This window comes from Globicephala melas, chromosome 4, assembly GCF_963455315.2.
Source record: "Globicephala melas chromosome 4, mGloMel1.2, whole genome shotgun sequence".
Taxonomy (NCBI): Eukaryota; Metazoa; Chordata; class Mammalia; order Artiodactyla; family Delphinidae; genus Globicephala; species Globicephala melas.
Window position 1 is genome coordinate 83,916,873 of NC_083317.1, and position 23,611 is coordinate 83,940,483.

Below are 23,611 nucleotides of genomic sequence, written 5' to 3' on the forward strand. Positions count from 1 at the left end.
AGCGCCGCAGTCCTAGCCCTTCCAGTCGCCCCCAGCTGCATAAGTTATCAGCCACAGCTCTTCCCCTCCTCGAGACAGTGTAGACACGACCCTGGCCATCGGACGGCGGAAGGAGCGCGTAGGAAGCGGAGGTGGTGTCGCCCGGCCCCCTACCCGCCGGGCGCGGCGGGAGGATGTCGGCGCGCGCAGCGTGTGCGTCGCCCCCTGGTCCCCCCGCGCCCCCCGCCCGGGGGGACCCTCGCGCCCAGGGGAAGCCCCGCGCGGGGCGCCCGCCGCCCGCCCCAGTCCCTCCGCCTCCCGGAGGCCCGGGGCTGCCTCTTCGGGCCGCGCTGGGGCCGCCCCGCACTGCGCATGAGCGGGAGCCCGGCGAGCCCGTGAGAGGAGCCGCCGCCGCCGCCGCCGTCCATTCGCTGCGGAGCCGGAGGAGGAGGGGAGAGGCCTGGAGGACACCAACATGGTGAGGCACTGCGGCCGCCCGCCCCGCCGGCTGGGGGCCGGCGCAGCCGCGCACCCCCGCCCCGGCCGTCCTCCGCCCCGCGGCGACCCTGCCGCCCCGAGCTTCGGCCCGCGGCCTCCGTCCAGCTCCCCGGCGGGGCTCTCCTCCCCGCCTCTCCCTTCCTCCTTCGCCCCTTCCCGCCCGGGCGCCGCTGCTACGTGAGAGCCGAGGAGGCGGAGCGGAGCCGGGCCTAGTCGGGAGCCCCGGGTAGTTTGGGGCGCGGGGAGCGGCCCCGGGTGCCCCTTGCTGGGCCCGGCGTGGTTAGGGGAGGCGTTGGGGCGGGGGAGGGGATGGGGCAACGGCTCCGTCTCTGCCCGGCCCCCACGCCTGCTCCATTGTGTCTGGCCGGGGACCGGGGTCCGGGGTTCCGGGTGAGGAGCCTCCCCCCGCCCGGAGCCGGGGCTTCCCCCTCCGCTCCGCCGGGGAGAAGGAAAGACTTTCCCAGCTCTCCCCTCCCTCCTCCGCTCCGGCTCCAACACCCCTCAAGTCTCCAGGCAGTTTTGCTTGGGGCGGGGTAACAGCCCTGTTCCTTTCTCCATCACCTCTCGATGCGCCCCGTAGTCCTGGAAAATGGGAGTTTCACTGGCCAGTTGGTGGAGGTTATATTTACCTCTCTACTGAGAACATGGGAGACCGCTGAGCTTGGGGGACGTGGGGGGAGGGGGGAGTACGGAAGTGCAACCTGTTCTCATTTCATAAAATTAGGAGAAACAGACTTGCTACCTTTTGGGCACATGTTTTATTTCCTTGGGGTGGGAGGAGTAATTGCTTATTATGCCAGTTAAAAACCATTCGTGATGTTTAAAAAACAGTTTGTCAAGTTAGTCCCCTCTTCCTTTTTTGTTTGGAAAATGTCTTACAAGCTTGAAGACGTGGTATTCAAGTTATCTGTTTACATTTTGGTAATTATGTACCTGATTCTTGGACATTCTGTTTTTCAGAAGCTATGTTTAGTATTATAATCTGAGCATGAGTTGAATTCCATGCAGGTTACTGTATGAATAGACAGTAAAAATGATGTTCTTCTCTTTTTGCTCATGGGGAGCATAAAGGCCTCTTTGAGGAGGGTGTATGTGTGTGTCTGTTAAGGGAATGCCCCGGTGTCTTGTTTTTAGCTGGTCTTATTTCTGCTGAATGACACTTACCTAGTCTCAGCCTCCAACTTGGCAGAATTCTGGTGTCGCGCGTATGGATATGTGGTTTAGTTTGCCATATACTCAAGAACTTAGGTTCTGTGGTAAGTTCCATGAAAGTTTACCATTTGTATTTGTAAGAAAACTTTGCCATAAAGTACGGGTGATTGTTTAGATTGATGTTACAGTGTTTAAAGATCCACCAGGGCGGCTAAACAGTTTCCAATTTCTTAAGCATTTTGACGGTCATAGACATTACTCCTGAAGTTTCCAGACTCTTGGCTTGTAAGAGTATGCTTGAAGTAATGAAATGTAATTCCCTGGTAAACACTCTGTGAGAGCATTGAAATGTGTTCCGCTCATAATAGTCTCCAATCAGCATCATCCTCTGGAATCCAAAGTGTTGATAATGCTCGTTACTTGTTACGAATTCAGGAGTCATGTGGTTCATATGAGAGTTCAGCTTGTATTGGAGCTTGTAAGCTTCTGTCCTTTTACTACTATTAAATTAGCTAGTTTTGGAACTTAGCCATAACTATTTAATTACACTACTAAAGACAAGATATCACTAATTAAAAACACTTTTTGTGGCTGAACTCAGATCATGTCACTAGAATTGTCTTGGTATGCTCTTGTTAGTTTGGAAACTAAATTATCATGGACCCTAATAGAAGTTAGGCCATAAGAATTTTCTAGTTAAGTTTTTCATTGTAAATTTATTTTACTTATAATTATTTCTTGATACAATTTTGGGGCTAATGTTTTTCAGTGTGTGTAATGCAGCCCATTTCTAGAGCACATGTTATATTGTCAATTCTGGGGCAAATTTAAATGACAGGATATCTGAACATGTTGTGTAAGAAAAAAAAATTGTTCATTTAACCTACCTGACACCCACGTAGAAAGACCAAAAATAACTCCAAAACTAGACAATATTCTGTTACCCCTGAAAATCTTTTTAAAAAGTGTTTGATTTTTGGCTTGTTTTCTTATTTGTAAGAGGACAGGATTTGATGATTTCCAAAGTTACACTCAGCTAAAAATTTTGATTTTAATTATTTTTCTTAGATGTGTGAGAAGTTTGTAGACTGTGTAACCTACTAGATTTTTATAGACTCACAGCATCATAGAATTTTTAGACCTGAAATGGCTTCAGAGATCATCTGATTTACTCCTCTTCCCTTTTACAGAAGAAGAAATTGAAGATCAAGGAGGTTTTGAGGTTCAAGTTTGCAAAATTGTTAGTTGCAGAACTGAAACTAACTTTTCCTGGTTTTACTATTTCCCCCAGTATTTGTGGTACATGTAATCTTTTAACTCACATGAAATCTAAAGAAATGGTTGAAAATTGGATTTGAAATTAATTTACTCATTTAAACAGAGGGAAACCCAAGTGTTATTAATGAAAATGTTAAATAACAAAATTCAAATTAATGGTGTTAATTTACTGTGTTTTTAATTTTTTTTTAAAAAAATGTATGGACTTTGAAATTTAAGATTATATTTTCAACAAATATCAGAGTTTGTAAGTCCAGATTAATGTAGGCCTGTTGAAGGTTGTCTCTGTAGAACTCGTTTCACATTGTTTTGCATATACATGAGTAAATTAAGGGAGGGCCTTAATTAATTTTAATAATTATTTCTTAAATGCCTACCATGTGCCAGGCACTGTTCTAGGCACTGAGGATATAGATATACACACATGTATTTTTATATAAATAAATATATATGTGTGTGTGTGTGTATGTGTGTGTGTATACATACATATATATATATATATATATATATATATATATATATATATATATCCCCCCACTGAAAAAATAAAAATCCCTGCCCTGGTGAGGGTTACATTTTAGTAGGGAGAGACAAATAATAAACATAGCATATATTTTTCTTCCTTACTATGTTAGAAAGTGTTAAGGGCTATGGGAAAAAGCAGTGTCAGGGAGAAGAATTGGGAGTGTTGGGGCACAGTGGATTTGGGGTTGCAAAATGGTGTTTGCACCACTGATGAAGTGGGTTTTGAGCTGACTAGGAGATGAAGGAGTAAACCATGCACAGATGTGGTCAGAGAGAGTTTGAGGAGCACTGAGTCCAGTGTGGCTGGGGTAACGTGGTGGGGGGAGGGGGGCATGTTGGGCGTTGGAGCAGATGAGGTCTGAGTGGTAAGGAGTGGAGATGGGCATGGGTGGCTATTGTAAGGATATTGTGTTTTTTTACTCCAAGAGAAATGGGAAGCCAGTGAAGGATTCTGAGTAGTATGATAGACCTTGTTTCTACTCTCTCATAGTGTCCTATTAAAATTATAGTATACATAATTATCTTCAAAGCAGTTTTTAAAGACAACTTATGCAGTTTCTGTGTGCAGAGTTTTGAATTCTGATTAAGATGACTGTCCAATATTCAATAAAAACTCGTTGAACATCAAGTTTACCTAGCCATGCTGGTTAATAAAAACAACACAACACAATCTCTTTTGTAGATTGCTTTTGAGTATGTTCTTGTAGTTTGCATGTTTAATGACCGTATGCAGAAAACTGGGCCTTTGGAAAGGAAGAAGTACCTTAATCTTTACTGAGAACATAACGTCTGCTAGTCAGGCAATTCACAACTCTTATTTTATCTCCACCCCTGTTTGTGAGCTAGGTATTGCTACCTTCTTTTAACATACCTGAAAAAGGAGGTTTAGTGTTTCTGAAGAGATGGCCAAGGTAAAGAGCTAGTATATGACAGAGCAGGGATTAGCAGCCTGGTCTCTGATTCCACAGTTTATTTACTCCTCTTCTTTTTTTTTTAAAAAAACCCAGCAAGCACCCCTTCCGTATAGGTGTGGAATTTTTGATTGGTTTCACTCTGGTTTCTTCCTTATATTGAATAGTGACCTAGTTGTTTCCATATCAAATCAGATGATCTGATGTAAACATTTAATTGAAAAATTAGAACTTTTTTGGTACATATGGTAAAAAAAAAAGTTGAAAGTAAAATTAACTTGTGGTTTTTTTGTTTTGTTTTTTAAGTTTTAAAAGAGCTGAGCTCATGTGAGTCAAGTGGCTCTTTTGATTTTGGCTTTGTAGGTTGGGTCAAGCATAATGAAAATCTGTGAGAAAGCCCCCTTTTAAATTTGAGTGTGTTGTTGTTCAAGTTGTGATAGTATTAGCCATGACATTTGATGAAGAGAGATAGTTCCAAATAGGATTCAGTTGCTTTGTGGACACAAACAAGCTCTTGAATAACCTGCTGACTATCTAGTTTACCTAGTCACTTCAGGTGTATACCCCCCACCTAAGAAAAAGCAAAAGCAGAAGGGGAAAATGCCACTGAAATGTCTTTCATCACTTTGTTGAATCCATTTTATATGATTAGTACCTAATCATTTAGAGTGATTAAACTGCTTATTTGCATTGTAAAATTTTAAGAGAGATTTACTTTTCAACAGTTCTTTGCTGAAGAATTCTATTGCATTATACTTTCGAATCCCTCAACACTGAATAGTGTTCAGCAACAGAGATTAAGTTGAAGTACGTGGCCCATTCCTTTGTTATATTAGGATATTTTTGTTTCAGTAAACATTTAAAGCACTTATTATACATAGGATTTTACTATTTCTAGATTTAGGGCTTGAGTAGATACCAAATCTTAGAATTAGGAAATTTCATTTTTCGAGGATCATTTATTCTCTTTATGAAACAAATATCCATGACTGTAGAATGCTAGTCATTATTGTAAGTTCTTTAACTGTGGAACTTTAAAAATCTCATTTAATTCTTTTTTGTTGTTGTTTTGTTTTCACCTCAGTAATCTTTTAGTTAATTCAAGATTTCTTTAGAAAAGATGTTTATGGAGAGGAGGAGCAAATTTAAATTAGCTACCTTGACTACTTGTTAAATGTTCAAGCAATAAGTTTGGGAGAATCAGTTGAAAGACGATGGCTAACACAAGTATTTTAAGGAGGTTATTTCTATCCCATTATCAAAGATAATCAGGAATTAGCAAAAATAACTTTTTAATAGTCAAAACAGTCTTCTGTAAACCAGAATCAAAACATTTATTCCATTTACAGTGGTAGTCATCTTTTGAAAAATAATTCTGAGGATGGGGAGGAGAAAATCCTTTAAATTTTCATTAATGGAATATTTTTTAAAAAACTTTGAGGAAAATTATTTAAAAGCGTACAAAACCAGTTTGAATCTTACAGATATACTTCTGAAATATTTTTTCAGGTGAATTGCCATTATATCAATATAAAACATAATTGGGTACAACGATTACACAGTATAGTATATTATTCCACTTTTGACTTAGAAGTAATGCAGCTCCTCTCAAAGAAGAGTTCATTGTAACTGTCATTCAAAGCGCAGGAAGTGTAGGGATGAATGATAAGACCCACAGGCCTACCATGAGTAACTATTCTAAACTGCAGATTATAATTTACATGAATACTGAGGGTTTGGGTTTTTGTTTTTGTTTTGCTTAATATTTGAAATTGTATACATTTGCTTATATTATCTGGCTATAACCTGTACATGTTTTTTTTTCCCCCTCTGGGTTTCAAGCCTTCTCATTGGAAAAGGAAACCCTGACTTTCAGTGCCCCTAATTTTCCACCTCTGTATAGTTAAAGCTATAGATTTTGGCCATCTTTTTAAAAATAGACTATGACAGGACTATAAACACATTTTTCCTTCCTGATGAATTACTTGTCTTAAAAATAACCAATCCACCTCTTCTCCCCTCCCCCCTTCCCAAAAAACCCTGAAAGGAAGTTCTATCCTTAAATTAGTCTTTTAGTTAGTAAGGGAATGCTTAATTTGCAATTTTTAGTCAGAATACAAATTGTTTACATTTGAAAGGGAAAAGGTCAGTTGATTACTTATTTAACTTTTCCATAAAAATAGGTGAAGAAATATTGTTCACAATTCCCCTCTCTCCCCAGTGCACACAATAATTACTCAGTGGTTGCATTTTTGCCCTTTTTGTTTTCTCTCTTACTTGACAACAATGTAGAAGAAATGGAAAACTGCATGCCTTGAAGCCAGGCACCAGGGTTTCATTTCTGGCTCTGCTACTTTTTGGATAAGTCTGTTTAGATAAAATGAGCTCTGAGGCTTGGTCTCCTCATTGGTAAAACAGAATCAGTGATAACCACCTTGCAGAATTGTTAATAATTAAATACCTAGCACAGAGTTGGCACACAGTAGGAGCTCAAATAAACGTTAGCTACCAGTGTTCTGATTATGGTGGTTGTTATTCTTTCTTCTTATTTACATAAAATTACTTTTTTCTCTGGAGTATATTCTTTGTGAACTTGTAAGGAGTCCTTACTGTGTGCTAGTTACAGTTCTAAGAGCTTAACTTGAATTAGTTCAGATAACTTCACACCCTATTTACAAATGAAGAAATTGAAGCACACAGAGATTAAGTAATTTTCCCGAAGTCACACAGCAATTAGGGGGCACAGGTGGAATTAAAATCCTGCCAGTTTGATTTGAGAGTCTGCACTCTTCACCTCTCTGCTGCAGGTGGAAGGGAAGAGAGTTTCTAGCTACTCCTACCTAGATTCTTAGCCTGGCTTTCTGGTAGAACTTTACCCCTAGGTGAAAGTCTTCTCTAGGAGTAGGTAGTCTGGTTAGTTGAATTGATTTTTCTTGTACTTTTTTTTTTTTTTTTTTTTTGCGGTACGTGGGCCTCTCACTGTTGTGGCCTCTCCCGTTGCGGAGCACAGGCTCTGGACGCGCAGGCTCAGCGGCCATGGCTCACGGGCCTAGCTGCTCCGCGGCATGTGGGATCTTCCTGGACCGGGGCGCGAACCCGCGTCCCCTGCATCGGCAGGCGGACTCTCAACCACTGCGCCACCAGGGAAGCCCTTCTTGTACTCTTGACTTCAGACCTATAATCTGTGAGAAGGCCTTTTATAGATGAGTGGTTTGGGATATTGGTAACATCTGGCTATATCTGCTGCATACTATGTATCATATGTGGAAAGTATGATTTTCTGGACTTAAACCAGCTCTTCTAAATTTCAGATGAAGTTAAACTGTTAGTCGTATGGTAAACACATGAGAACAACATACAGAGCTTTTAATGAAAATTATGGGTGATCATTACAGTGTTTGATTTTTTAAACATTTTTTTTTGTGAGCTAGATTCATCAAATCCTGAGATAACTAGAATTGAGTTAGGAAATTAATTCCTTTAAAAATATAAAGGCCTTGGGGCTTCCCTGGTGGCGCAGTGGTTGAGAGTCCGGGAAGATCCCACATGCCGCAGAGCGGCTGGGCCCGTGAGCCATGGCCGCTGAGCCTGTGCATCCGGAGCCTGTGCTCCGCAACGGGACAGGCCACAACAGTGAGAGGCCCGCATACCACACACACACACACACACACACACACAAATATATATATATATATATATATATATATATATATATATATATAAAGGCCTTGGTGTCTTTTTTTCTGGAGTTTAGACTGAATTTGAAACTTAAGGGTGAGAGATTGAAACTTAAGGGTGAGATTCTATTCAGAATAATAGAAATAATGAATTTTAATTTTTTGCTTTTAAAAATGTTACCTGTTAAAATTATTTTTATTTAACTAGAAAATAATTTTCCATGTTTATTGTTTTTCTTGATGGAAATACTTAAAAGAGGAATTTTATAACTTTATGAGCTTTTTTTTTTTTTTTAAGCCGTAGTTCCATTTATTATCCAGCAAACAGTAGGAGGACCAGAGGAGGGGCCCAGCCTCGACACCCTCCCATTATTGCCATGGATTGCTTCCCCAACCTCGAGGGCCTAGAGGCGCTTGGCCTAGGGGGCGGGTGGACCCAGCCCCGACTGCTGGGATGGAGCAGAGTCCAGATGGCCCTGGCCCTAGTACCAACTCATGAACCCCGACCCCAGGCCTGTCTACCGAGGGCCAGCAGAGCCCCTCCTGGAGCCAGGCCGACCAGACTCTGGGTTGCTGGGTCCAGCTCCAGACAGGCTGGACTCTGAGTTCTGGACCCTAGGCTGGCTGGACCCTGGGATCCCGATTCCAGGTTCCAAGTGGGGTGGACTTAAGTCCCAGACTCCGGGCTAGGCCTGGGGTCTTCAGGGATGCAGCAGGTAGCTGCCTTTTCGGCTGAGCTGGGCCGGGGGTGCCTTCTTGGGACAGGGGCCAGGGCTGGAGTTGGGACTGGATTTGGAGAGGGAGTCGATGTTGGCAGAGTTGGAGTGGCAGGCCCAGCAGAGAATGACCCAGAGCAGCAGCAGCAAGAAGCCTAGGAGGCCGTTGCAGATGATGGCAGTGAGGGCCCCCTGGGAGATGGCTGCCCCCATGCCATGATGGGCAGCATCCTCAGACAGGCACAGACTGAGAAGCTGCCTCGATGGCAAGGCCCATGTTGAGGCGGGACTCTGGTATAGCCGGCCTTCCAAGGAGGCTGTCCTGTCCACACACTCAATGATTCCCGGGCAGTGAAGATGTTCACCTGCAGTTCCGAGCCTAAGTTGAGCCCGGTGGGAGGTTCCCGGGCAGCGGTATGCTGGGCGAGACTGCTGCTCGGGAGCCTGCGGGTGGGAGGCGGGGCAGTGGGAGGTGGGCAGGGGTGACGTCCCCTCCCCCGGCCCTCCCCGTGGCCGCTCCCTGGGGCGCGCAGCATTATTTTTTTATTATAGTTTTTCTGAATCCCTATTCTTCTATCACAGTAGACTTTGTAAGTTCAGTGGTCATACACTTGACTATATGATACTTGGCTACATCCAAAGTATTTGATTTTTTTTTTCCCAGATAAACTGTTATTTTAAATGTAACTCTTAAATTTCTTGAGTGGAAAACAATTGCAAACATGCTAGATTTAAGTATTAAACAATGTATATTGATAACCAAATTTTCTTTTATTTTGGAAAGATGAGTAAGTAGGTGCTTTTTACTGGTTAGATTATAGTAATAATAGTATTTCTAACTTTGGTAATCTTTGATGCAGTTATTAGCTTTCTATTACAAGAGACAGCATTCCTTTATCTCCTTCCTCCTCTTTCCTCCCTTCTTCCTTTCTCCTTCCCCCCGTTTTTGCTAGAATTATAAATAATCAGGGTATATTCTGTATTTTATACATTTTACATACTTAACCAATATTGAATTTCCTTGAAAGTTTGATAATCTCCAGATAGTTTTCACATTTGAGTCCTGAAGATTGTATTGCCTAATCTTATTTAATGACCACTCTAGTTCCTTTTAAATAAGTCTTAAATAGTATGTACTACATTTGAGTGCTGAATCATTGTAGTTGTCATATGTTTTTGCTCTTAGGAAGATACCCACTGGGTTTGTAGTAGAAACAAAGACAACCCATCTGTTATTTCTTCCACCTCAGTTTTCTATCCACCCTCTCATCCCCTATAAAATAATTCTTTGCTGGCTAGATACCCTTTTTCTCTTCCTTAAGTTGATAGAAATTTAAACCTTTGAGCTGTACTCAGAAAATCAGAACACCTTGCCTGGTGCCCTCTTGTGGCCTGGGAAAAGGGGGTGGGAGTGTTGTAGCTCTCCTAAATAGGCTTGGGGAAAGGGCAGGTCTGTGTAGCCCACTCCAACTTTCCTCTAGGACAGCCTTTGGGACTACAGAATTGAGTACATCCTCCGTAGTGGGAGAACAAGTGTTAAGATTTATTCTAGGCACAGAGAGATGACAGAGAAATGGTCAGAGTACATTTTAAGTACAAGAAAGGGGAGGGTACTTATCAGACTTTGCAGAAATGGAATTGCTTATTACTACTTGGCCTAGCAGGAACTCAGACTATCAGTTCTCTGCGAGGTATCACTCATTAGCCTCTGTGGTGTTGGAAATGGGTAGCTGCAACCCTTTTTCTTAAAAAATATTGATATTGCCCCATGTACTGGAAATTTAAACCAGTTAAAATAGTTTCTATTTGCATATACATAGACATTATTGATTACATATACTTTTATTTCAAATAAGATACGAAATGGAGTTAAAGAATTCACTTACATAATTCTGTTATTAGTTTTTATGGATAAGACTGTTTTTTGACTTGGTCCCCCCAATTTTCTAATATTTTGCTTTCCAACAGGAAGTCTTTAGTAGAGTGAACAACTCTTTTAGGCTTGCACAAGTGACTTAAGCTGTGTTTTTCCTCCCTCTCTTCAACAAAACTGATTCAAGCTTCAGGGGAGAACACTGGATTTAATACTGTATGGTAAAACCCCCAATAATCCTGATTGTTTTGCTGCCTTTAACTTTTAGGAGAATGGAAAAAGGTTATACAGAAAAGTTATGTCAGGTTTAATTATAAAGTAATTTCCAGGTTGTGGCCTGTAGTTGTTATACTTCTAGGTTAATCTCCAGTACTTTGTACAGCATTGTACAGTGGTCAGTGATGATTATAGTGACCCTTAGGTACTTCCATGTTCTTCAAAGGATTAAAACATATGTCAGTATACTGTATCTCTTAGATACTGTATCTCTTATGTATACTATATCTCTTAGAAAAGTATACTAATTTTAAAAATGGCTCTCAGTAACAAAAGTTGAAATCAAAGTGGTTTCCTTTCAGTTAAACAGTATATTAAAATAAGGCAGGTATCTTCCTTGGCATTTGATTTCATTGTGGGTTTGTTGCAATTGAATAACATCTTGAGGAGAGACTTTTCAAGAGGGAAGACTCCTAGACATTTGAGAGATGTGTCCCATAATAAGATATGAGTTATCGGGTGTCTAGAAGTGGTAGAGTTATTTGTGAAATAACGGGAGGTTAGTAAATTTATAGTTTCTCAATTTTACTGGAGAACAGAGATTGAGATTTTAATCTGTAATCCTAAGCAATAACATATTTACAGAGAGAGAAGAGTATGGCTGACAGATTAGACTCCAGGGTATAAAAGATAGGGTTGATTTTCATATTTGATTTTGCATAGTCTTATTTTTACTCTGTGGTAGGTAGAAATATTTATATCTTTGGTAGCCTTTTTCCTGAAAACCTAAAAAGGTTTATAAATATGTACAGCAAGCAGTGTGATTTATGGAAAGATTACTAAGACCCAGATTCATGAGAGCTTTCTGTTCTTGTCCCATTTCTACTAATAATAACCTGGGTGATTTTTTTAAAATAAATTCCTTAACCTTTGGGGTCTGTTCTCTCATCTGTACAATCAGGTGGTTGAGGTTTGTGATCTGTCAGTTTGGGCCAGATCAAAAATGCTGGGGTTTTCAGATGTGTTGCTTAAACCACAGAACACTGTATCTATTAATGTGTGTCCTCCTCACATGCTTTTTCCCCTTCATTTGCAATAATAGCTCAGGAAGAACCCAAGTATTTTGCTGAGAGATGGTATTAGGACTTGCGAGAGGGAAGAGTAATACTGGGGAGGCTGAAATTTCACAGGAGACCAGCTTGGGTGAGAGGAGAAAATGAACATGGCCCTTGATACTGGGAGAGAGTGGAGGGCCTAATTGCCTTGCTTCATTTTGCTTAGGGCTTAGATGAGAAATGAATATGTGTCAACACAAGGCCAGTGAGAGAAGGTTATTACAGTAGGCCTGAGGGTTAGAGAGAACGTCTACTAGATTCAGGCTAAGGGAAAAAGATGATTCTTTCAGGGTGAAAAAGAGAGAATTCTGTTAAAAATTACCTTTGTTGGAAGGATGCGGGGGGTGCTTGTTCATATTTCACTGCTTCTGATTTGACTGAAAATATGAGGAAATTCTATGGATAATTATCTTGGTTCCTGGACATGCGAGGAGAAATGCAGAGTTCTCACATTCTGTTGCTTTCTCACATTGGTAAAAATAGCAAGAAAACAAGGGGGTAGGGTGGGGGTGAGGTTGGGGAGAATTGCACCCCATATTCTTTATAATAGGTTTTAGGACTGCAACAAATACCTGTTAATCTCGTTGTTCCTCAGGGTCACTTGACTGTTCTGACTGGCTAAATAATGTCACCATTAGTGACGTTAGTGGTGGTCTTCCTCACCACTCCTTAAGCATCCCTTAGAGCTTTGTTGCTTGGCTAATGTTTTGAGAGTAGCTCTCCTTCCCTTCGAGAGCCTTTGTACGTGCTCACAGGACCCAATTTTAGGAGAAATGCAGGGTGGGTGAACTTCTGTTGCCTCTGTCCTAGTTTCTTTCCCCAAATGATACCAATTTTGTGTTTTAGATTTTTAAAAAATTTGTCTTTCTGATTAATAGATCGAAAATAAGTCTTGAACTAAACGTTTTAATATTTTATGAGGAAAAAGTACTGCTAAAAATGATTTAGTCAGCAGTATAGAAATACTTAGTCTTTTGTGATGTTACACAGAGTTTCAGTTGATTTTCTGGTTTCAATAGAACAAGTTGAAATCATCGCAGAAGGATAAAGTTCGTCAGTTTATGATCTTCACACAATCTAGTGAAAAAACAGCAGTAAGTTGTCTGTCTCAAAATGACTGGAAGTTAGATGTTGCAACAGACAATTTTTTCCAAAATCCTGAACTTTATATACGAGAGAGTGTAAAAGGATCATTGGACAGGAAGAAGTTAGAACAACTATACAATAGATACAAAGGTGAGTGTTTGCTTGTGACTTTAAATATTTTGAACGAGGTTTTCCAAATTTACATGCTTCTTGTGAGAAATCAAATGATGCAGAGACCATTAATTGGGTGGATACAGAGCTCTTTAGATCTTAGAATTACTTTAAGAAACCTGAAAAATTATTTTCTTCTTTTCACTAAAATTTCTTCTTAGTGTCTTTATTTCCTCCCCCTTTATCCGCCCCACCCCCACCCCCACCCCCCCCCACCCCCCCCCACCTTTCCTCCTTTGTGATCCAATTTGAGAATGGGGGCTGGGGGACTAGGTTTTTTCCCTCATTTTCTTATAAAACTCAGCTGAGCGGATTTTAAGAAAACCTGCCTAGTAATTTTAATAACCTTTAAATAATTATAAAGTAATATACACTTAAAAAGTTAATGCAGAATAGATTGAATAAAGAAAATGTTAATAGTTTCTCCATCTTTTGCTTATTTATTCTTCTGAGGGAACCAATATTTAATAGCCTGGTGTCCAACTTTCTGTGTCTTTTATGTTTATGCAGAAATATGTATGCAAAAAAAATTTCAAAATTTTTCCAAAAGTGGGATTATATTTTATGCATAGCTCATGCCCCAAAAATCAAAGGCTGTGCAAATTTTTTATTCCTAGAGATGTTAGCAAATCACATTTGACAACAGTGTATGAGTGCCTCTTTCTTCTTGTATTTAAATTTTTGCTGTCTGAAAAGTAAATATTGATAGTTGGGGGTTTTCTTCTTTAATTTGAACAACAGATGTTTGTATTGTGATTAAAATTGAATTGCAGAGTTTATGTTTTTTTCGATATTCTTTAAGAAGTGATTTCTGTAGTGAAATGAACTTTAAGAAAAAAAGAATTTCTGTGTATAATACTGTTTAGAATGCCTCTGTAAAATGTGGCTATGTTCAGTAAAAATCCTTTATCCCTATATAGGAATGTCTGATTTTCTGAATGTGTGTTAAGTATGGAACTTTTTTCATATGAATAAATGAGACTTAAAAATCAGGTGCCTATCTGGATATATATCTTGCTGTTAATTGTAAGAATGCTGTTTTAGGGGCAAAGTGGCTTTAAATATTACAGGGGGAAAATATCTCATAGAGCAGTATTGCTTCATATTTTTGGTCTATCGTGATCATTTAAAAAAATGGAATATAAAGCAATACCTTTCTCAGTTTCAGTAGTAGCACAGTAAAGTATGGCACTGATTTCATATTGCATTGTTGTTTTTGAAGATCCTCAAGATGAAAATAAAATTGGAATAGATGGTATACAGCAGTTCTGTGATGACCTGGCACTGGATCCGGCCAGCATTAGTGTGTTGATCATCGCGTGGAAGTTCAGAGCAGCAACACAGTGCGAGTTCTCCAAACAGGAGTTCATGGACGGCATGACAGAATTAGGGTGAGTGTATAATTACCATAGGAAATTAGGTACGTTACTGTGAGAATTACTGTGGAACTGACATTCGTGCCCCCAAACATTGCTATAGATAGAAATGGGCTAATATGCTAGTTCCTTCCCATGTCAAGTTATTTGTGTAGTTAGTACAACCTACTCTATTTGCATTATGCTTTTATCATTTGTTTCTAAGGGAGATTGACTAATGTTAAAATTACTATGCTTTAATATTTTATATGGGTAAGTGAAATGAGCAAGTTTTAAGTTATTTCCTAATGTGAGGCTGTGAACTCTGAATTTATAAACAAACTCCTAGAATTTAAAATCTTGGAAGTTACTAATCACTTCTGTTCTGCATAGACCTGGACAACTGATTAGCTAAATGTCTTGGTATTAATAGATTGAAAAGTCACAGGTAGCAGTTTTACCTGTGGCCTTTAGTTGTCTGTATTTGATGAAGCTCCAAAAGTATTCAATTTGTGGATCGGTAACAGGCTGCCCTTTCTGTTTTTAGTGGGTGCTTTTGAATGATAATAGCTAAACACTTTCTGAATGTTTATTTTCTTTCAGGAACTATGCTAAATAAGTACTGCACCTACCACTTCACAACAACTTTGTGAGAGAAGTGGTGTTTATATCCGCATTTTAGAGATGAGGAAATGGAGGTACAGAGAAACTAGATAGGTAGTATTAAAGCCAGGATTTGGGCTCAGGCATTCTGATTCTTGGGCCTGAGGGACATTGTAATCAGTCAGGGTCCAGGCAAGACACACAAACCATACCAGTAATTTGAGCAGGGTAAATTTAAAAAATTGTTTTATTGTGTAAATGGGGTAAAAGAAAACTCTAAGCATAACAAAGGTGGCAGTTGGAAGAAGCTGCCATCACCCCTGGAACGGAGGGAAGGAAACAAGGAAGGAGCCTAGACACTTCAGAGGATCCCCACAAGGCTGAGATTCCGACCGCAGAAAACAGTGCGTAGCTGCTGTAGGAGCACGCTGCTTGCCTTGCCTGCTTCTCTGGTGGAGAAGAAGCTCGCTAGGGGCTACTTGCTGCAGAGCCATGCAAGTTGCCTCCATTGGTGAACACTGCAGGGACCTCCCAACACGCTGAAACCCTTGCTCTCTGCAGAAAACAGACTGGGATAAGAAAAGTTCTTTCGTCCTCTTCCAGCCTTTCGTCGCCCTCTCTTGGTAGAACCTAATAGTGAACCAGCTGGCAAGAAAAATGAAGTTTCACAATTTGTAGTCCACTGCAGATAGTCACAAAGTAGGGCAAAGAAGGGTGAGTTTAAAGCCGAGAGACAATAAATTAATAACTGGCCTAGCCACTATGTTCTACAGCCAAAGCCAGCCTTATCCTGAACTTGCTGAAATGTTCTATGCCAGGACAGGTTTCATTAGAACTCTTTTATTTTTTTCCATTTAAAAGTGAGTTCATGTAAAATGTAATGAACTTCCAAATCAAAATTTTAATTTACAAACTAATCTGGGAGGTGTTATAAAGAGCATGGAAGGAACATAAAAGCGAAAATGATTTGAAGGAAAAAAAGTGGAATGCTTGGTTTGTGCAATCTATAACAGATCGAAGATTTCTACCTTATGGCTGTTATGTGGAAAGTAGGACTTGGTACTTGGACCCTTTCAGCTCCTTGGAAATTGAATGCTTTGCACATACAAAGTTTAATATTGATTTGAGGTAACTTCAGTTGGAGATGGTTGGAGATGATGTTTATTATGATACTTTGTATATATCAAGAAGTTTTCAAGAGGAATGCTTGTTTCCTCACCTAGTCAAGACACTATGCTTTCAATTTGTTTGGAAGCTACACATGTGATTTGTTACCATGTAAGGAATATCTGCTACAGTTTGAACTGATGATTGTAAAGCTGATTACTATACATTTTCATCTGTTCACTACAGCTGACTTCTACAATTTGGATGTGTTGACAGTCCAGTGAATTACATAATTAAAAGTAATAGCCCATTTCTTTTAAAAATAGTAGTTATTTCTAACATTGAATCACCCCAGATCTTTTCTTCCTCCATCTAACCCCATACTTGTTTATGTAATGTAAAAAGATGAAAATTTAATGGATTTTTTAAGAAGTTCTATGAAATATAAACTGTTGTAGGAATAAATGTTCTTAATATATAGTGAAAAAGTTTATCTTTTATAAACTTAATTTTACAATATAGATGTGACAGCATAGAAAAACTAAAGGCCCAGATACCCAAGATGGAACAAGAATTGAAAGAACCAGGACGATTTAAGGATTTTTACCAGTTTACTTTTAATTTTGCAAAGAATCCAGGACAAAAAGGATTAGGTAAGAATTTTTAAAAATTATATTTGGTGTTTCAGATATATTCAAATACATTGACAGCGTCACGTTTGTAATAGAAAGTTCTGTGTTTTGAGCATAAAGTCATTATCAGTTACTGAAAAATACTGAGAAACAGTGAACTTCTAGTTAATCAGAAAATACCCTGCCTATTCAATAACAGTGTTACCCTGGATACTATATGTGAACCACTGATTTTTTTTTTTTTTTTTAAGAACTACAATACAGAAAATAGTTGTTAAAATTCCACTGACATAGGTATGTATGTTTGATCGTTTATTTTTCAGAAGATATTATAGGATCTTAGGCTCATAAGTTTTTCACTATGTATCTGTTGAAATAGCATTGTAAGATTTCTGAGTCACAGAATGCCAGATAAATGTATTCTTTTTTGGTGTGAATTATTTGGAAACTATAAGAAAGAATAAAAAAATGATTGTCATTCATAATCGTATCCAGAAATAGCCACCGTTAACAGTTTAGATCAGTCAGTTTATACTGTAGAAACAACCACACATTTGCTTTGGGGATGGCTAAGGGAAGTGGAGGTAAAAGCTACAGTGTAATTTGCAGATTATTCAGAAAAAGTAGACAGTAGCACATAATGCAAAATAATAAATATGAGTGTGAGGGTTTTAGAGAAAAGGAGAAATGAGTAAAAGCAGGAATGGTTGGGAAATGCTTCCTGGGCAAGGAGTGATGAGAACTAAAGGATTTGATATTTGCGCAAGGGATGATGAAAAATGTTCCAGGGAGAGGATAGTTATTAACGAAGGTCTAAGACTTCAGAAATAAGCTTGGCTTCTTTGTGGAAGAGAGAAAATGATTTGATTTTAGTGGGAATGTTTGTTTGGAGCTTAAATTGGTGAGATAAGCCTTCTTTTAAAAACAGGACAGAAAGGCTTAAATTGGAATTTATGGGCAATGGGGATGCACCGAAGATGATGGTGGCAGTAACAGCCATTTAATGTGGGGTTTTGGTGTGCCTGGCAGTGTGCTAAATACTTTACATACACTGCCTCATTTAGTGTTTAACAACTTTATGAGTTATTCATTCTTTCATTCAGTAATTCACCAGCTGCCATGTGCCAGTCATAGAGTGCTAGACATTTTTTATCCTTATTTGGCAGATGAGGAAACTGAGGCACAGCAAGTTAAATAACTTACCCAATGATGGAAGTGAGTTTTTGATTTTGAAGATACAGTAGTTGGAGAGGCTAATAGGGGCCTCTTGTACTAATCATTCTTTTTTAAAACATAATTCCTCCGTCATTTTGTTTATTTATTTATTTTTGGCTGTGTTGGGTCTTCGTTTCTGTGCGAGGGCTCTCTCCAGTTGCGGCAAATGGGGGCCACTCTTCATCGTGGTGCGCGGGACTCTCACTCTGGCGGCTTCTCTTGTTGTGGAGCACAGGCTCCCGACGCGCAGGCTGAGTAATTGTGGCTCACGGGCCTAGTCGCTCCACGGCATGTGTGATCCTCCCAGACCAGGGCTCGAACCCGTGTCCCCTGCATTGGCAGGCAGATTCTCAACCACTGCGCCACCAGGGAAGCCCCTGTACTAATCATTCTTTATATTTTAGATTAGAAAAAAAGCTTTGAGAAAAGGATTATGTGACTAGGAATTAGACTGGAGGAAGTGACTGAAAGCTAGTAGAAGGGATGAATATACAACATTTGTATTTGAGAATTGGCCTAAAGAGTGACTAAATGTGACTGAATTAAGATTTACAAAATACCTATTAAGCAATATTCGAAATAATGAAGTCTCCTTTCCAATTAATTTAGGTTGCATCTTATTCTTACAGGAAAATTCTTCATTTTGCAGGCAAAATAAGCTGGGATACCTAGTGTTAGTTTCTCTATCTTGTATCTGTGGCCACAAGTTAACTGGGCTAGTTTTTCTAGTCTCCTCTTTTCTTCCCACAAATAAAAACCAATTAACGGGGGCTTCCCTGGTGGCGCAGTGGTTGAGAGTCCGCCTGCCGATGCAGGGGACACGGGTTCATGCCCCAGTCCGGGAGGATCCCACATGCCTCGGAGTGGCTGGGCCCGTGAGCCATGGCCGCTGAGCCTGCGTGTCCGGAGCCTGTGCTCCGCAACGGGAGAGGCCACAACAGTGAGAGGCCCGCGTACCGCAAAAAACACACAAAAAAACAATTAACGTCTTTGAACTTACATGTATATACTAAAAGAATTATTTCTTTGTGTTTAGAAATGTAGCACAATGTTTTGATACCATTAGAGAAAATGTTTTGAATCTCAAGTGTTGATTTAAAGGGGCTGAACCTATTCCTTAGTTATAACCCTACCCCTTACTAGAGCACAAAATAAATGATGTTTTTGGGTGACTATGTAGTCTTGATATTGAATCTTAGTTTTTATTATATTTGGTGAAGATAAAGCAAAATTAACATTTTTATAGCTGTTCGATATATCAATATGATGGTAAATTGGAATTTTAGATTACAGGAAAAGTTGAGAAAAATATTGTGCTGAAGGATTCGATTTTAAAATTATGTTTTATTCTATTATGTAGTAAGTATTGAGCTTAAGAAAAATGTAACATTGTTTAATGGGTATAGAGTTTCTGTTTTGTAAGACGAAGAGTTCTGGAGATTCATTGTACAACACCGTGAATGTAACTAACACTACTGAACTGTACACTGAAAAATGGTTAAGATGATACATTTTATGTGTATTTAACCACAATTTAGAAGTTGTTTTAAAAAAAGCCCTGAACCATAGAATATATAGCACAGAGTGAGCCCTGATGTAAAATACTGGACTTTAGTTAATAATATTGGCTTATCAGTTATAAGAAACATACCACACTAAAACAGTATCTTAAAAATAGTGGAAATGGGGGGAAGATGGGGTAAAGGTATATGGGAACTCTGTACTTTCTGCTCAGTTTTTCCATAAACCTAAAACTAAAAAAGTCTTAATTTAAAAAAAAGAAAAAAATGTAATAAAAGACAAATCATAATTTCTCTTTTTGTTTTGCATTGGTATTGGGTGTCAGGAAATGTAATGACTTGCTTAGTTGAAGAACTTAATTAAAAAGAAAACAGTTTTCTTGACAGCCTTTCTAAGGGTTCACAGGGCTCTTAAATTATAATATTTGGCAGAAAGGAATTAGGAGATCGTAGGAGAGGAGGTGAGGCCCAAACAAATTGGCAAAGAGCGACAGTGACAGCACTGCGGTTTATTTATAAATAGCTGTGCTAATTCTAATGAGAGCTGGTGTTTTCCATATTTTCTCATTTTCTATAACCTTATTTCTTGTGACACCAGGATAGGGTACTTCCTCTGTCACCATCTGCTTCAGTCACCTGCCATTTCTGATGGTCTTCTGAATCTTAAATTTGAAAGGAATTTCATAAGTCCTGTGTTAAATCTAACCTATGCAAAGTAGCACCTGTACCTGATGCTCATATGGCTTTTATGTTTGAATATACAGGGCGGGGATTGAACACACATTGTTTTAGAAAGTGGTCCATTCTTATCACAGAATACTCTTCCTTTGTCTTTATAACTTTTACCATTGTTCTTATTTGACCTTTGCTGCAGCACAAAGGAAGTCTAACCATTTTTTTTCTCATTTATCCCTTCTCCTTTTTTTCAGGTCAGCATTCCAAATTTTAACTGTTCTTCATTTGAGAAGACCTTTGTTATTCCGTTGCTGTCACCCCTAGATAACATTCCCAATTTCTCAGTTTCTCTCAAAATAGAGTTCGTAAAGCTGAACATAATACTCCAGAAGGAGGCTATTTAATGTAGAATACTATGGATCCGTTATTTTTTGCGAGACTGTTCATTCTATTAATTTGTTCAAAAATTACATTTGTTTTTTACAGCCATGGTATTTTTAGGACCGTCCTGAACTTTCTTAAAGTCTGTAGGTTATTTTCTTATGAACTGTTGTGGTTCAGCTAGAATGTTATTACCTGTGCAGTTGATTTAAACATTTTTAACATTACTTGTTAAACATTCATTTAATATTCAGAAATAATTTTATAGAGTGTTTTTAATGTGTATTTTCATTTACGTAATCCCATTTGTTTCTCATAACAGCCCTTGGAGCTAAGTAAAAAACCTCTTTGTCATAAAAATGAGGAAACTCATGGTCAGAGAGCCTGACTTATTAAGGTCACATAACTTTAGAGTTGGTAGAATTGGGACTCAGCCTCAGATCTTCTGATTCCACATTTTATATTCTTTTTATTATATTATGTTGTGCTAACTATAGATATCTTTAGGTAAATTAAGACTTTGTGAATAGGATTTTAAATCCCCATTCATCCTCCCTAGTGAGTTGGCAACATTTTGTTCCCCTTAGGGATGGTTTTTGGATCCAGTCTCAATTCATTTCCATATTCATATGTCACTCAATTGATCATCTTTTATGAAACACATTGCCCTTGTTGATTCAGTCTGAAAGAATGACACTGGGATTATCTCTGTTTGCATTTTTAATTTTATTATAAGGGCTTAAGGATTCATTCTGCAAGTATCTCAATTTTAGGTAATACTATTATTAAGACTTGCTTGTATCTTTTTCTCTGTGTTATCCTTCTGTTTATTCTAACTGCTGTTGTTGCTTCTTGTTACATTATTATTGACTTTGTTCTCTTTCCAATACTGCTTCAGAATCTATAATAATAATTTTAAAAATTATTAAAAATAAACAATAGTAATAGTAAGGACACGTTATTTACCAGGCACTGTTCCAATGTTTTAGGTGTATTCACTCGTTTAATTATTACAACAACCCTGTGAGGGTAGATACTGTTATCTTTTTTTTAAACTGAATTACCAAGAGGTGAACTTAGTTGCCGGAGGCTACTTAATTAGTGGTGGAGTTGAGATTTAAGAAGCTAAACTACTATATTAAACCACTTCTCTCTAGCTGGGCTATTCCTTTGTCACTCAGACATTTCTAACTAAAGGGCAGCTTTCCTTCCTCCCCCCCCCCCCCCCCCCCGTCCCCTCCCCTCCCCTCCCGTCCCCTCCCCCCTCCCCTCCTTTCCGTTTGTGTGTGTGTGTGTGGGTGTGTGTGTGTGTGGGTGGCCGTACCGTGCGGCTTATGGGATTTTAGTTCCCTGACCAGGGATTGAACCTGGGGCCCTGGCAGTGAGAGTGCTGAATCCTAACCACTGGACCACCAGGGAATTCCCTAAAGGGCAGTTTTTCATATGCTTGTGGCAATTGACATTTTATCCCTGTACAACTTAATCTTATGTGTTTCAGCTCCTAATAGTAACATTAATCTTTTTGAATATTCCTGTTTCATCCAAAAACATTTATTGGCTGGTTACTCTGAGAGCATAGAGTTAGGAACATCTTAAGTCTGTCTGGGTGAGTTTGCAAAGTCTTCAGAAAGATTATAATTTTTGAGCCTTGAAGAATGAATATATGTTTTCAAAGCCAAAAGAAAAAGAAGACATCTCTAATGTGGAGAGATTAGCAAGTTCAGTTGCTTAGAGGTGAGAGACATAGCACCTTTGAGAAACTGCAAGTAAGTTCATTTGACTAGAAATGTAGATTTTTATCTGAAGGCAGTAGGAAATATTGCAGATTTTAAAAAAGTTAATAGACTTTATTTTTTGAACTGCTTTAGATTTACAGCAAAATTGAGCAGAAGGTACAGAGATTTCCCAACTACTCCCTTCCCCCACACTGCATAGCTTCTCCCATTATCAAATCCCCACCAGAATGGTACATTTGTTACAGTTGTACCTACATTGACACATCATTATCATCCAAAGTTCAACTTCACGGTAGGGTTCACTCTTTTTTTTTTTTTTTTAATTTTATTGAAATATAGTTGATGTACAATGTTGTGTTAGTTTCTGGTGTATAGCAAAGTAATTCAGTTATATATATACGGGATACATATAAGATTCTTTTCCATTATAGGTTATTACAAGATATTGAGTATAGTTCCCTGTGCTATACAGTAGGTCCTTGTTGGTTCTCTACTCCATATATAGTAGTGTGTATATCTTAATCCCATACTCCTAATTTATCCCTCCCCTAGGGTTCACTGTTAATGTTGTACATTCTATGAGTTTGGACAAATGTATAATGACATGTATCCACCATAATATCTTCATACAGAGAAGTTTCACTCTCCCTAATAAACCTCTGTGCTCTGCCTGTTCATCCTTTCCTCCCTCCTAACCCCTGGCAACCACTGATCTTTTTACTCTCTCCATAGCTTTGCCTTTTCCAGAATGTCATATAGTTGGAATCATGCAGTATGTAGCCTTTGCAGATTGACTTCTTCACTTAATATTATTATTATGCATTTGTTTTCCTCCGTATCTTTTCATGGCTTGAAAGCTCATTTCATTTTGGCACTGAATAATTTTTCTTCATCTGGATGTACCACAGTTTATATATCTGTCTACCTACTAAAGGACATCTTGGTTGCTTCCAAGTTTTGGCAGTTATGACTTCTGTAAACATCCATGTGCAGGTTTTTGTGTGGATATAAGTTTTCAGTTCATTTGGGAAAATACCCAGGAGTGTGATTGCTGGATCACATGGTAAGCGTATGTTTAGTTTTGTAAGAAACTGCCAAACTGTTCCAAAGTGGCTGTACTATTTTGCATTCCCACCAGCAATGAATGAGAGCTCCTGTTGCTTCACATCCTCGCCAGCATTTGGTGTTGT

General features: G+C 39.1%; 2 protein-coding genes across 5 annotated transcripts in view; one reads left to right on the forward strand and one right to left on the reverse strand.

The window, feature by feature from the left end:
* The first annotated feature begins 273 nt into the window (after window positions 1–273).
* Window positions 274–23,611, forward strand: part of DCUN1D1 (defective in cullin neddylation 1 domain containing 1) — a 30,942-nt gene continuing 7,604 nt past the window's right edge. The window contains exons 1-4 of one of the 4 annotated variants that reach the window (XM_030862685.3): window positions 274–457; window positions 12,960–13,176; window positions 14,420–14,588; window positions 16,785–16,915. In XM_030862685.3, the coding sequence (XP_030718545.1) occupies window positions 455–457; window positions 12,960–13,176; window positions 14,420–14,588; window positions 16,785–16,915 (520 nt within the window). In that variant the 5' untranslated portion in view covers window positions 274–454. Of the gene's footprint in view, window positions 458–576; window positions 704–1,177; window positions 1,399–1,713; window positions 1,734–12,959; window positions 13,177–14,419; window positions 14,589–16,784; window positions 16,916–23,611 lie in introns of those variants that run through there. The other 3 variants (XM_060298372.2, XM_030862680.3, XM_030862701.2) reach the window with 3 other exon arrangements.
* On the reverse strand, window positions 8,722–8,949 carry LOC115856417 (adropin-like). Its single transcript, XM_030862713.2, has one exon. It carries the CDS (start codon window positions 8,947–8,949, stop codon window positions 8,722–8,724), a length of 228 nt encoding a protein of 75 aa, XP_030718573.1.

Bases quoted from the DNA above. Each gene is read 5' to 3' on its own strand.
- LOC115856417 (XM_030862713.2), bottom strand. From the start codon at position 8,949: ATGGGGGCAGCCATCTCCCAGGGGGCCCTCACTGCCATCATCTGCAAC.